The sequence below is a fragment of the Lethenteron reissneri genome, chromosome 8, assembly GCF_015708825.2.
Source record: "Lethenteron reissneri isolate LAM-NWPU_2019-01 chromosome 8, ASM1570882v1, whole genome shotgun sequence".
NCBI classification, from domain to species: domain Eukaryota; kingdom Metazoa; phylum Chordata; class Hyperoartia; order Petromyzontiformes; family Petromyzontidae; genus Lethenteron; species Lethenteron reissneri.
Window position 1 is genome coordinate 9,425,072 of NC_083786.1, and position 15,467 is coordinate 9,440,538.

Sequence of the window (15,467 nt, forward strand, 5' to 3'; positions counted from 1 at the left end):
GAATTGCCTAAAATTCATATGGTAATATTTACCTATGAATAATTATATAAAGAGGCGGTAGGATCATTTTTGGAAATCTGAACTTAATACTGAAAATAAACCAATATTCCTAAAGAAAAAATGTTTTTGTCACCATTCTAGACACATCTGTGACTCTATAAATGATGAAAAACTTATCAGAACAATAAAGCATGTGTATTATACACCCAGTGTGATGATGAAGGGGAGCAGTGGTGTAGTGGTTAATGCAATCATTAACCCACTGAGGTATCAACCTTGCTACCTCAGTTTAATTCCAAGCTTTGGATAGCAAAAATCAATGATTATGATATCCGAACCAGTCCTGGGTCTCTTCCCCCACACCCCCCTCTCCTGTCCTCCCACTTCACCAACCGGCACTGACCAACTTGGGGAGGCCCTCATCCAGGAGTGGATTGACAGGAGCCTGTCAATCAAATTGTATTTGTTATGGTGATGACACGTGGCATGCAAGGCATGGTGGATGGGAAGAATCCTACGATCACATTCTTCCGTTTTGCTGTATGTAAGTTTAACTTCTTTCCCACCGTACGTAGCCAACTGAACTAATCGAAAGCGCGGGAACATTTCACCAACATTCCGGGCAATTTCTGCTGTTAATTGTTTTTTTGTATTACAAGCTGGAAGGTTTCCACGCTATTTCACACCACGCAAAGTCGTGTGCCTTCTGCAATGCGCTCATTCACAGCACAACTGAAAATTCCCAGTACTGTCGGCAATCACAAAAGCGGCAAGTGAGTTGGGATTGCGTCCACTGTTTTCAACTATAACTATTTTTCTATTTACAGGGTGATTCCGTTTATAAATGCCATCATGATTTCTTCGAATAATACTCTCACGTTCATCTCATGTTGATAAGTCACCTTTTGCGTTGTGATTATTGTGCTCTTCTTACCGTTAAACAATTTAAACGCATTTAGAAACATGCATTTAGATTATTTTGCTGCTATAAATTTCCACGTGATAAGCGCCTTCGCTCAGCTATCATTTGTGGCTAGGTCGCTTCTGAAAAGAAGCTAATAGCTCAGTGGGCTTTGCCTGGTAAGATAAAATAGTTTATTTATATTTGTATATTTTTTAAAGTGATTTGTTTACCTATCCTATACCGTGCACTCCTATCGTATTTTTGTTTTGTTTGTTGTAACGTTCTGATCCCGTGCCCCGACTGGACTTCTGTGAGAAAGCTTCATAGCTCATCGGATTCCTCCAGTTAAATATTCTGATTCTGTTCCAGCTCGCGGAGCGTGCCTTGGCGCTGGAGCTGGTGAGTGCCGGCGGGCGGGAGAGCGGACGCTACTGCACGGCGCTGGCGCGACTGTTCATGCTGCGCGGGGAGGTGAAGGAGGCGGAGGTGGCGCTTCGTGACGCCGTGCGGTTAGACCACCAGGTGATGTTGAAACACGTCCCGTTTAGCTCCGACGCTGGGTTTGGCTGTTTAAGTTCTCTCATCGCAACTGCCGTCGTCATAATCATCAATCACATATCGCTGTCGGAATCTGTCGTATGTTGCTGAACTTCTTTCGCACCGTACGTAGCCAACCGTGCTCATCGGAGGTGCGGCGAAGGACAGCAAACTGAGCACAAAAAGCCATTTGAGGCCAATTGGGATCATTTGAGTTGCAGAAAGGGGAAACAAAGGCTCATGTGTATAAAGAAGCATAGAGAAAAGCATGCTGGGAATTGGATTGAGAGAAACGGACAGGAAAAACGTAAATCACTGAACAAATGCAAATCAGACACTTAGTGAATGTTCATAAAAGTAAGTGAGTTTGGGCAGGACACGTCACGAGAAGAATGGATGATGATGCCCATTGGTCGAGACTAACAACAGAGTGGCAGCCGAGGGAGGGAAAGCACCCGAGGAACTTTAAACTTGCGTGACATCGCCGTGAGTGGCCATTGTCTCTTTCCCCGCACCCCCCTCTCTCAACCCCTCTGACCAACTCACGCTGTGGTCCCGCCACAGGACCCTGACGGCTGGGCCCAACTGGGTCACGTGTGCTTGTTGACGGGGCGAGTGGACGAGGCCAAGGATCATTACCAGCGCACGCTGAGCTTCACGAGCGATGCGTCGGACACGCGCGCCGTGCTCATGCGCCTGGCCTCCATCTACACGCGAGACACACAGGTACCTAAGTAACTAACAATTTTTTATTTCACCAGGAAAGGCCCACTGAGCGAAATAGATATTTTTTAGAAGCGACCTGGCTATCACAATGATAGCTCAAAGAAGTGGCTTATCATGTGGGAATTTATCGCAGCCAAATATTCTAAACACGCGTTCGAAATGTGGAGAGAAAACTCGGAGGACCCGGAGAAAAATCCACGCAACCACGGAGAGAACATGCAAACTCCAAATATACAGGCGTCAAGGTTGGGATCGAACCCACAACCCCCTGTACACCAGGCGAGGTAGTTAACATCTTGCCACCGTAGCACCCCTGGTGATGGGGCACAGCTCACCCACACATTATCGTTCCGCCCACTGCCCCTTGCTGCTGGCTTGCTCCTTTGCCTCTCCTTGCTAACAAAGCAGAATATGGAAATAATAACGAGCAAAGGCACGCTGCTCACAAAGAATAAGAAGGCATGACTCCCATTATGCATTGTGTGCGTGTCATGTGACCACCACATTGCATGTATAATGCTGTCAGCCTTGTCTAAACCACTGACTTAATGTCGCTGAAAGTACGGCTGAATTATTGTGTAGACCACCAGTTCATGAGAGTTGGTAGTGTGGCCATTCCAGCCTGCACCTATTTTTCTATTGTGATGCGTTATTTCATCATTCACAGAATGTGTTTGATTTTAATTGGAGCACGGTACAAAGTGAGTCCACTCAGAGGTGATTAGCTCGTTCTGAGAGTGAGCCCCCCTTTAGGACGGCGCGTGTAAAGCGTGGGGCACCTCGCGGGCAATGCGACCAACGCACAGTTCCCCCCTTTGTCATGCAACGTAGATTACAACCCTTCCCTTGGCGCTGTATAAAAACATTCCTTACATTAACGCATAAATCCGCGCGTGCTTTCGCATTGGCGCCGCCGTTGTCATCTCCGCGGATGGCGACTTAATGTGGATTTTTTTTTTACCCCCATTTTTGCGCAACTCCCGTGGCAAGGTGACCGAAGCGACATTGTCCCATTCAACCCGCCGCGGCAGGATGACGAGATTAAGCCTGAGCCTGCAACCCCACTTATCACGGCGGCACGAACATCTGATTTTTGAATCGCAAAACTGTTTACCGCGGGGCGTCCGTCGTTAACATTCCCGCGAATGTTTAGCCGGGTTTTATATATCCGTGGATACGACTGCCTTTAGAAGGCTAGGAAAGCGTATCCCCCGATGAGGCCATCGCCCCAGAAATAGCGCGCTTGCCCGGCGGCCAGGCATGTGATGTCACTCGAAACCGAGAGGGGTGATCAGGGTGATCGCACGCCGGTCCCGATGTCCCGCAGCCATCTCCACCGCCCCCCCCCCCCCATCCCGTGGCCTCGGCAAGCCGACCCCGGGCACGCTGGCGACGTGGTAACCGTAACCGGGCTGCGGAAGAGCCGGGTCACCCGGTCGCACGTCGCTTGCATGCCTATGGATGTACGGTTGTTAATGATGGCTTGGGGTTCTATGGTCCTGCGAAGATCCGCGCACTGCCGCCCGTAGCTGCTCCCACTTGCTACTGAATTAGTGTTGCCACCTCGACTAAGTAACCGCTGTGTTTATGCATTTAATGCAGAGTGGTTTTTATGAGCAGCGATCAATTAGAAATGTTTGGTTTATTTCAAAATGCTGCTGACTTATTGATATACCCTTGACCTTGCTAAAAACAACTCTTGTTTGAAAAAAGTGTTGATTAAAGCAGTGAAGCTCTATAAGTATTATAAATAGTGCATGACGTGTCCTGAGTTATGTATAATACAATATAAAATGATTATGCGCTGTCTTGGTCTATTATGAGTTATAAAGTAGCATTATTTCGTCAAACTGAAGTATCAAGGGTTTGTCCATCACGAGGTTGCAACTTGTGACCGTCTCTATCTGACAAAACAATGCTGCTAAATACATTGGTCTGGGGGGCCTGGTTGAATGTTTGGCATTCGCATTTAAACGCACCCTTGCCTGTGGATTTCTTCATGATTAATATAATGTAGCGTGCTTACACAAATATTAGACACAAAATTATGAAATGCTAATTTACGATATTTTCCTAATATTGTACCGATATATTACCATTTATAGTCTCTACGTTTTGGTTGGGGGGGGGGGGGATATGAGAAGCTTTGCACAAATCCATTGTTCTACTGCAGTATGCGAACACAGCTACACTCCCTGCCTTCACCAACCCACATTGACCGGCAGGATGGAGTATGGTTAAATCAAATCCCACGACTCACACGGCGTGACGAGGGCCTCATCCAGCAGTGGATAGAAAAAAGGGCTGCGGATGTACATGTGCGAGGCCTGGGTGACTCACTTTGTCGGTATTGTTTGTTTCACAGTTTGAGGAGGCCAAAGAAGCGTATCTCCGTGCCTGCAAGCTGTCTCCGTCCTGCTTGTCTTGGCTGGGTGTCGCCATCTCCTGCTACAGGGTCAGCCACAACTTTTACGCTTCTTGGCAACTCTTTACATTAATTTGATATACGCTGCAATAACCCGTCCTTCCTTCCTGCCTCGATCCGATCACAGACCGCGAGATCGACTCTTCTATGCCACAGGGCTCTGTCTTCGGCATTTATTGAACGCCACGGTGGCAAGATGCTAACAAGCTTGCCTGGTATGCAGGAGGTCGTGGGTTTGATCCCGACCCTGACACCTGCATATTTGGAGTTTGCACGTTCTCCCTGCGGTTGCATGGATTTTTCTCCGGATCCTCTGGTTTTCCCCTGCACATTTAGAATCAACGTGCGTTTAGAGTATTTGGCTAAACGATAAGCCACTTTGTTGAGCTATCATTTGTGGCCAGGTCGCTTCTGAAAAAGAGCTATACAGCTCAGTGGGCCTTACCTGGTGAAATAAAAAATAGTTTCGTTTTTAGTTTTATACCACTGCTATCCCTTTTCCAATGTCCAACTGAACCGTGACGGAGCCATGCCAGGCCAGCTGATGCGGTTCAGGAATCGGCAACTTGTTGTTTTTCTGCCGCAAAACCCAATCGATGCCACCAACGTTACACACAATTAATGAGCATAAAATGAAAATGATTTCTCCCTGACCCTACTTTTCCCCCGAGCCCGATTCATATGTCTTGTGAGGCCGGAGTTTCCCCAGTATGATTCTGGCTTGGCTCAAGAAAGTAAGCGAGTGAAAAAATAACCTGTACTGACGGTCCCGCGCCAGCGCAGCTCAGATGTGCCAACGGAAAAGGGGCATTATAATTTCCATGCCCTTTACGCTGTGCCGTGAAATTCGACTTGGTGGTTCCCCCTCGTGTGCCGCTGGCAGCTGGGAGAACTGACCGAGGCGGAGGACGCCCTGGCTGAGGCCAACTTCCTCAACAACAGCAATGCGGAGGTGTGGGCCTACCTGGCGCTCGTGTGTCTACAGGTGAGCTCCTACTTCTGTGGCTCTTTCAGTAAACTATGCCATGCGGGTCGTGGTGGGGGAGGGGAGGTTATTTGACTATGCTTTATTGTACTAAAGTTAATTCAACTTATGAAATGCATACAAATTTTTTTCTTAAACCTTGGAGCCGCAGACTCGAGTTGGCTCGAGAAGTAAACGCAGTATGGCGTGGACTTGTCAGATTGATGGTGCCTAATTGGCCGCATTAAATGGCCCTGGGGTGGAATTGGACCCTGACGCTGCCAAGATTCAACCCCAGGCGCCCCCATGACGCCACTGTGCACGCGACCAAAACCTCCGTTGTGAGCCGCCCCGCTCTCCGCTGTGCCGGTCACTCGCCCTGCATTTTACGATCTCCCCGTGCGATGCCTCTAATTGCCCCGATGATCTCCGGTCATCTGTCGGTCGCTTCCCTCAATCTTTATCAGCCTTTGTTGGCTTTAGTCTCTGTGCCTCTCTGTATGAATCTTTCTATAGATATAAAACATTTGCTTTGATTTCTAAAGAGAGCCTTGCTGAGTCTGAAGACCCATTTTGAGAGGGGAATTGTTTTGTTTTTTTGCCAATTCGGATTTCCCTTTGCCCATATGTCTTTCTGTCTGTCTATTTGTCTGTCTACTTAGCTGTCTGCTTGTCTGTCTATCGGCCTGCCTATCTAACGAAGCACCCGTCTACTTGCCAGTCCATCTATCTGCCTGAATGTCTGCCTACACAGCCAAACATTTAGTTATTTCTCCCTCCCTCACTCTCGTCAACATTTGTTTTCATTTTACTCCCAAGTGCATCTTGTGCATCGACACAAACGACCATCTGTAAAAAATGTGCACGTGTGCACCGCAACGACGACGATAACGGGAGGTGAGTGAGGCGGGAGGACAGGTAGCTTTCTCCTCTACCGCGGTCAGCGGCGGTGGTGGTCCTGCTCCGCGTTTTCCCGCCTCCGTCAAATGGGATTAGGCCGCTTCCTCGGGCGTCTGTCAACAGCGTGGTCGGGGGTCCCCACGCCGCCCCTCCCCGTGCGCTGCACGGCCGTCGCTTTCTCACCGAGCGCTGGCCCCTGCCCTACCGCTCGCTGGCTCTGGAGGCCTTGGCACCATGGGGTTTATTTGGGGGATGAATGAATAAACGAGGGCTCTAGGCTGTGGGAGTGCTAGTGATGATGGTACGGGGGTGAAGAATTGCAGGAGCCCAGCAGTTGGCTCACTCGCCAGTGAGCCAATTTGCACGGGGTTGACGGTCTGATTGCTCTAGCCTGCCCGGGATATGCTGCTGGGCGCTGTTATCACTGAAGACCACCTTCTGATCTGACATGGACATTTCAAAGTCCGTGTGATGTCTCCTGCGGTGTTCTGGGGTTGAGTCATGGCTCAAATCTCCAATTATAAAATTGTCTCCGACTATAATAGTAATGCCATTGTCTCGGAAAAAACCCCACAACGAATCTAGAGACTCGTTTGCTGCATTGGGATGTTTGGCAAAACCATTAATGAGAGTTTGAGGAAGATAATTGGACTACCCAGAGAAAACCCACCATGCATATAAGAGGGTTACCCTCAAAACTCCACACGAATACATTCAAAAGTGCATTACTGTGCTGACATCACCTGGCCAGCTCGCAGCCCAAGCCTGCAACACTTATTGTCCCCAGACAATCTCCCATTCAAATATCTAGGATCAGTCCTTCTTGGTTCCTGAGATCTGAGGATTAATTGATTAATTCTGAAGTGGGAGAGTAGGCCAAATACCCTTTCGAGGCACTTTCTTGAGCTTCCTCTAGTTAAGGCCCTTCCGCCAGCAGTGATGTGAGCAAGTAATTGCAGGGCTACACCTTTACCTTTCTCTATTATAATGTGTATTCGGCCAAGGTTTTTTTTTCTCTCTCTTTCTCAGATGGTAGTTGGCCATTGTGTGCCGAGCACATCTCCTCTCCACCGCCCGCCCCCTCCCCGTAACCCCACCGCTAGGACCCCACGGGTTGCCCTGACTCCCTCCCTCCCCCACCGCCCTCCCAACTCCCCGCGCCCGAGGGCAGGCCCGGCTCACACGTTGTCGCCAGGCCCACTTCTCAGAGCCAGATTAATGAGAATAAAGCGACGCGCCCGGCGTTCACCGCGACGCTTTTCAATGCCACCGCCGCGCCCCGTTGCCGAAACGCTCGCTGCCTAAAAGCAAAGGGGTGGCGGGGAGGGGAGGGGGTGGGAGTGGGGTACGGAACGTTTCGGGCCGGCAGGCAAGACGCGACTTTATTTCGTACGGCATCGTGGCCACATGGTGCCTGCCACTTGAAAAAACAGTCCGCAAATTACATGCTGCCGATGCGGCGAGCTTCATAGCCCGCACTCGTTGGGGTACTGGAGAGGAATATTTCCGAGCTTTGAAAAAATACCGTTTCGAATATAATTTTTTTTTTATTAAACAAGAGGCCATTTACAAAGCACGAGCGATCGGGCAAAGGGGTACAGCGTTTGAACGCGCGCTTCCAAAATGACCGAAGCGTGTTTTAAAGTGTGACCCGCCAAAAGTTTTTGAAAGTCCTATTTGGTCCTCATAGTCCATGGTCCAGAGCAGATATTTCGGTACCAATTCAGATAGCAGAGCTTTAGTAGTTCCAATGTATGTATACGGCCATTCATTTCAAGTCGTTATCACACAATTCACTGTAATTGGCCACATCAAGACATTGGAACCACAACAGCTATGTACCGACAAGCGATCTATCTCTGTCTGGATTGAAGGACTATGAACAAGAAAAAGATGTCCTATTCTTGTGTTGAAGGCAGGCACAACCCAAAACTACAAATAGTTCTGCCTTACGGCTACGCACCCAGGCTGCGTGTCTCAGACTTGCCAACGTGAGCATGAAGCTTCGTGAATGAAAATTGAGTGACTTTCACGTGACTTTTATGTGACTTTCATGAGCTTTCCAGCTGAATTGCTGAAGAGATTCAGTGGTTAGACTGGCAGTAACATCGCTAGTGCACTAATAATAATAAACACAGTTTCTAATGCACACATTTCACAAATTAAATACATTGTTCGATCAAGGACTTGGAGGCGTGGAACCAACGCTCAAAGCTCCTTGTGAGACTTTGGCCTTAAAGTATATTTAAAATATTTGTTGTTTTTATTTTGTGGCCATCCTTGGACCAGAGGTGGAGATTCCATATTACTATGGCAAGGCTTGTCTTATCCTATTATTATAATGACTGTTGACTTTACACGATGAGGTGCAGTCTGAACAGGTGGTTCTCATTTTTCCAACCACGAAGAGATGATGATTGATAATGGGGTTGACTTGAACCTGGCCAGGATTTGATTTTTTAATCCTACAACTGGATGTATTTTAATTTTTTGTTATCAATAACACGTGGAGTTTATTTTCCTTTACTGTTTATATTATGTCATTCAGATGCTACCAAGCATTGCAGATCAATTTATATTAGTTTATTAGTTTAAATTAACAGCAAATTAAGCCTAATGCAGTGTGTACAGATGTCAACAAAGGATAAGCAATAAAAAGGTTGTGTGCGTTTATTAAACATGCACTCTCACTTAGCGAGTATATAAACACAAGTGCTGCACATTAGCCTTGCACTAATAAAGCCCCGGCTTGTTTATATCTTGCTGACATAATTCAAATTACTAGAACACAAACGTAAATATTTTTTCAAAGACAAATACCAAAACATCCCAAACACGAGATTGCATCGCCACCCTCTCTAAACGAACTCACCGTCGCATCCCATAATTGTAATTAGGTTGTTCACCAAATCTAATTGGCACCAATTAACAAGCGAGAGGCAAAACGTTGAATGAGCCGTCCAGCTGAATCGCGCCCTTTGTGCCGTTCACCTATGGAGGGGGGTGGGAGGGGTGGGGGGGCTGCTCATGTACAGCTGTGGGCGACGCTAGCGAGGGGGCTAGCTGGAGGAGGGATGACGAGACGGGGAGACGGGAAGACGTGGGGGATGGAGGAGGAGGGGGTGGGGTGAACGAGACGCACAGCGCTGGTTTGGGATAGAGGCTAGAAATCTGGGGGGTAGGGGGAGAAAGTTGGGGGGGGGGGGGGTGCTGGGCGTTGGGAAGGCCTCTCCTTTTAGATTTTTTTTAAGAGCTGTTTAGGGTGGGAGTCATTTACACCGCGGGTGCGTCTGTCCATTCTGGCTCTGTCAGCAGCTGCCAAAGCATTACCACGGCAGCCCTACATCCATGTCACCGCCACTGTGTCAGGGCTCAATGAGGGAGGACCCCAGTCCCAACCCCATCGCCGACCGCACGGCAAAAATAAAAGCCCCTTCCTTTTTCTTTTCTTTTTTTTCGGCCTTCTTTTTTCTCCCCCCCCGTACCCCCTACCCCCCATCCCACTACTCCCGCACGCCTCCCTTTCCTCGCTTTTTGTATTGGCTCGCTGAATAAACACTCTATGGCCGGACCTTCACAGAGACCGAAACAACGCGGGGTTGTGTTTTGTTTTGGTGGGAAAAGAGCTTACTGATGTTCTGTTACTGTGTTTCATTTTTTTCTTTCTCTTTTTTTTTACCAAAAACAAATGCGCATGCACGCACCCACGCACGTTACCGACTGCCTGTCCGCCACCACCGCCGCTGTCTGTCTTTCCCTCTCCGTGTGTCTGTCCGTCCGTTCGCCCATCTGTATGTCCGCGAAGACGGGGCGGCAGCTGGAGGCGGAGCAGTCGTACAAGTACGCCGTCAAGGTGAGCTCCCTTGTCGACTCACCCACCTGTCATACGGTGCCTCTGCCACTGCCTTCCACAACCCAGTGGACGGTTGAGGGTTTGGGAGATGGAAGGGATGGGGGGGCTTGATCGGATGCTGGGTGGGGAAGACAGCTGCCGTCCACACTGACCTGTGGAGGTCATTCGATGGAGAGAAAATAAAATCCTCAGTCAACCAACGATGAGCTCCTGATGAAACCCACCGCGTAGTCGTCCTTTTAAAACAGCTGCTTCCACTGTGGACGTTGATTGGCCGTACCTCTGGGGAGCTTCAAAACGGTTGGCTCCTAAAGGAGCGTTACTCTGTAGATTTGTTTGCGGCTTCGCACGATGCGAATGTTTATCGTTCCTCAGCGGTGGAGTGAAGTACCGCTGTTTGCGAACATTACCGTGGGATCTCGTGGCATCTGGCTGAGCAGAGGGGATGAGAGTGCGTGCTGTGTTTCCCCCCCCCCCTCCCCCAAGGCCTCCGCATAGTCCCTGTGTTTGCATTTCTGCATTGCGGCCCTTGTCGCACAGCTCGTGCTGGGAATGGGTTAACTTTGGACATTTGAGATGGGACCGCCACCCCTGAAGCTGCCCAGCCTCCGCGCCCTTTAAATCGGGGTCCACTAATCTGGCCACACTGAAAGCTGTCAGTCAGGCCCCCCTCCTCCAGCATTAGCTTGAAAATTGAGCATTCGTCCATTTACCTATTCGACGCGTTTTACTTTGTCCATCACAGGGTAAGAGTGCTGCGCAGGAGCGGGCAGTGTTGTCTGTTCAGTGCAGTGCTGGGGTGAAGTTATGGAAACAGCTTTAATCACAGAGATGGCTGCACCAATGTGGATATGTGAAGGGCATTGGTTGACCACATGAATGGGGTCCCATGGGTTCACGTATGCTGATGAGCTAAATGCAGCAGCAGATGGGACCACGACCCGACTCTGCATACCGGCACATCAAGTCTTATAAGACGAACGTAGCTGCTCCAGTGAGTTATTCTACATTCGGAGCCCGAGTCTTCGCCATATCGACGTAGAAACTTGAACTTGAGAAGTAATGTCCACACATGGAGAGCAAAGGTCACGACATCTGTGTGTAGCCTATGTAGGCTGTTGGGACTGATGGACGAGACTGCTGACGAAAAATTACAAAGGAGAGTTTTTTTATTTATGTTTTCATTTACTTGGTATAGCCCTGTGAGCCATTCGGCTCTTGAATCTGGTGCAACCGCAACAAACAAAAACATGAACAAGAAAACATCTTAAAGTGACCAGAGAACACACGCCAAGGGAGGTGATCACTGCGGAGACGGAGCAATGGCATCGGTTCATGGACATTAGCGAAATGGATTGTGGTGTCGCAGAACTGTGAAGGGTGGCATGGGGAGGCCTTCATCCAGCACTGGATCAGCAGTTGCTCATGGTGAAGATAATCACGGTGAACGCGATGATCGTTCCGCTTCAAGGTGGCCCCATATAATTCCATTCCCGTCATCCTCCCCACCCGTCCTGCAACTGCTGCTCACCCGACAGCAGCAGCCCCTCCCCACCGGTCCCCCGAGACCACCGAGCGGGCGAGACCCACAGTGACCCACCCTGATCGTGGCACGGCCGCCCTCTCTTTGTGCTGCACGCTCGCACCCGCCCACCCGCCACGATAGAGGAGGGTCCTCCCATATTCTTAGGTTTTTTCGGTAAAGTCACGTAGGTAAAAAAATCTAAATTAATAAAAGTAAAATAAAAACATATATACGGGGTAGTATCCTTTGGAATCTCTCATTTACTTGATACAGCAAGCGTGCTGTGACGGTTCCACCTGAAGACGGAAGCTTGTGTTGCCTCCGAAACGTCGTGATTTTTTATTTTATTTTTATTTTACTTTTATTAATTTAGATTTTTTACCTACGTGACTTTACCGGAAAAAAACTAAGAATATGAATACTTGCAGTCACGAAAGCTTCAAATCTAGAGGGTCCTCCCGTGTCCTCCCGCGGGCTCTCTACACACACGCAAGCACCGCACGCCACTCCACGTCCTCCTGCTCCCGTGTCCTTCCGCCGTGCCTGAAACCACTACCGCCTCCCCACAACACAAAGACAAAGATCCGCTGTGTAGCCTTCGCTGACTTTTTGAGCAAGTGCTGTTAGCGAGCAACTTATGAAGGCCGGCCAGAACCACGCCGCACCGCATTTGTCTCCCCAGTGGCGATGTTTACACACCGCACTAGGTACTTATTTGAGGCTGAGTCGACCTAGGGGAGGCTCAGGACCGGTTCAGATATTCGTCACTGGTGTTGGCCGTGAGCGAGAATCGAACTCGGGACACCGGGTTCGTAGTGACGTGCGCTAACCGCTACATTACCGCCTCCCTCCCCCCAAAGACAAAGATCCCCCGTGTAGCCTTAACAGATTGTAGGGGCAAGTGCTGTTCGCGAGTACCTATGAAGGTCGGAACGGTACACGAGGGGGTGGGTGGCCAGCACCACGCCCGGCCGCCTTTGTCTCCCCAGTGACGATGTTTACACACCGCACCAGGTACTCATTTGAGGCTGAGTCGACCTAGGGGAGGCTCAGGACCGGTTCAGATAATCGTCACCGGTGTTAGCCGTGAGCGCGAATCGAACTCAGGTCGCCGGGTTCACAGCGCAGCGCGCTAACCGCTCCACCACCGCTCCCCCCCCCACACACACAGACACACACACACATCCACACACACACAGACACACACACGCATGCACACCACACGCCACCCCTCGCCCTCCTCCGTCTCCTCCTCCCTTTGCCTCCTGCGCACCAAATGCCTGGACCGCTTGGCAACGGCACCCCGGAAACGCATTCTGCCCATGCTGCTTAATTATGTATAATTACATCATCTGAAATCCATTCGCCCGCCACGGACGCCATAATGTGTCTGTTCTTTCTCACTGCCAGGGGAGAGGAGAGCCCCTTTCAGGCACGGCAAGCCTGTCCGAGGCGCCGACCACACGGACACTTGCGTGGAGACGGGCAGAGGAGGGCAGGTGGGCAAGGCAGGCGTAGAAACCGACTTAGAGATAGACTTAGACACCAGCATAGCGGCAGTCTTAGAGATAGACAAAGACACAAGCATACAGGCATGAAGATAGAGCACTCGGCATCGAGGTAGGTTATTGAGACGAGCATAAAGGGGCCGTCCATAAATGACGTCACGCCCCTATTTGGGGGGGGGGGGTTCAGACATTTGTGACGATGTGTGACGAGGGGGGGGGGGAGTTGAGAAATGTGACGTCACATCAAAATGCGCAACTTTAAATAAATATAGACAACACGTTCTACTTGATGAAATAGACTTTGTAATAAATGTTTTCTCCTACAACATCAGAGTGCAGCGCCACATTAAATACGCACTACATTGACAATAGTTTAAAGCGATTTGTGGCATATTGTTGGTTCTTTCGGTAAAGTCACGTAGAAGGGAAATAATAAAATTATAAAAATCGTCCGAAAGAACCAAGAATATGAATCCATGCAGTCACGAAAGCTTTAAATCAAGATTTGTAGCATGTTTTATTTTTTTTTGGGGGGGGAGGGGGGGCAGAGCTGACTTTTTGTGACGCCGTGTGACTAGGGGGGGGAGGGGGGTCAAAAATCGTCAAAAATCGCGTGACGTCATTTATGGACGGCCCCAAAGACAGGCATAGAAGTAGGCATAGAAGGGAGGAAGGCAGTGGTTGACACAGGAGTCGTCGTCTTCATCGTTATTTATCATCTATCCACTGCTGGATGATAGACTCCCCAAGCCATCGCCATCCCATTGTCTCGCAACACAAAGAGCCCATCGAGCCGCTGCACGCGATCTGATGTCATCACTCCGTCTCTGCACTGGATGACCTCTCGACGAGTTCCCGCTTTGGCTTCCCACTACTGTGTTCGTCACTTCTTGCAATGGGTCCTGCCCAAGTACGCTTATCTCTACAATGAATACAACAAGTGCGCCTTTTGGCGTCATCTGGTCCAACACCAATGGAGACTAGGCTCTAAGGAAAGCTGTCTCGGGTGTGGACCAATCAACTTCAAGGACAGTGCATACATTATCAGAGTTGTGTTTTTTTTGTTTGCATTCCGACTGCAGGTATTGTGGTCAATGCAAACATGACTCCTTGTAAAAAAAAAGGTGTCAGTTTGTTTGCCAGATAAAAGGGTAAAAAAGCAATTATCATATTTTGCTACTGGCAAATGAGGTTCCAATTGTGAATTAATACGTCACTTAATTGCACATCTTCTCTGATCCACGTGTTTCTCTTTCTGTCTCTTTATGGCTCCCAGTGGTATTCCAAACGTACCATGCTCCCTGTCCTTTAATCACAGGCGGCTTTCCAGGATTTGAACCCACGATCTCAGCAGTGCTTGCTCAGCGCTCTGACCTCTGACCTCTAAGCCTCCTGGCTACCTCATCAAACATCACTTATACGATTTGGTTCGGAGATCACTGTGGACACCGTGCACATCCACACGTCCCCAAAATTGTCTGAAGTCAGTCCACAGGTGAAGACCAGGTCTGTCGGGGAGACAGCGTCTGAATGAAACAACACCACGCTTGGAGCGTATATTTAAGCTGGGTTGGAAGGGGGGAAGGGCGCCTTGACAAAATAATTTGCATATCAAGAGGAATTTAGCATATTTATGGGAATGCAGGTATGTGATTAGTACTACTTCTTTTGTCAAGGCGCCCTTTCACCCCCTTCCAACCCAGATTAAATATACGCTCCAAGCGTGGTGTTGTTTCATTCAGACGCTGTCTCCCCGACAGACCTGTTCTTCACCTGAGGACGGCTGCTTGCGTTGTGGCCGAAACGTCGTGAGAATTATTTTATTATGTTTTATTTTTATTATTTTATTACTTCCCTTCTACGTGACTTTACCGAAAGAACCAAGGAGATGAATCCCTGCAGTCACGAAAGCTTTAAATCGAAATTCAGTCCACAGCTCGCACGCTAAGCGCTGCGTGTCTTTTTTCACCACATTCCCTGACAAAACCCTCCACGTCCCTCGTCCATCCACTCGTAGAACGGGAGACGCGCGTGCCACGACAGTCCCCGCTCGGCCGCGCGCACGTCCGCACCTCGGCGATGAGATACAAAAGGTCGAAGGGTGGGCACTGGCGGTTTCCTTTAG

At 49.3% G+C, this 15,467-nt stretch overlaps 1 protein-coding gene across 3 annotated transcripts in view; it reads left to right on the forward strand.

Annotated features, from left to right (window-relative positions):
* CFAP70 (cilia and flagella associated protein 70) overlaps positions 1–15,467 on the forward strand; it is a 35,957-nt gene that overhangs the window by 17,473 nt on the left and 3,017 nt on the right. For 2 of the 3 annotated variants that reach the window (XM_061581011.1, XM_061581014.1), the window contains 6 exons: positions 1,274–1,426; positions 2,006–2,167; positions 4,533–4,622; positions 5,476–5,577; positions 10,262–10,309; positions 13,245–13,483. In XM_061581011.1, coding sequence (XP_061436995.1) covers positions 1,274–1,426; positions 2,006–2,167; positions 4,533–4,622; positions 5,476–5,577; positions 10,262–10,309; positions 13,245–13,352 — 663 coding nt within the window. In that variant the 3' untranslated portion in view covers positions 13,353–13,483. Of the gene's footprint in view, positions 1–1,273; positions 1,427–2,005; positions 2,168–4,532; positions 4,623–5,475; positions 5,578–10,261; positions 10,310–13,244; positions 13,484–15,467 lie in introns of those variants that run through there. The other variant, XM_061581018.1, reaches the window with a different exon arrangement.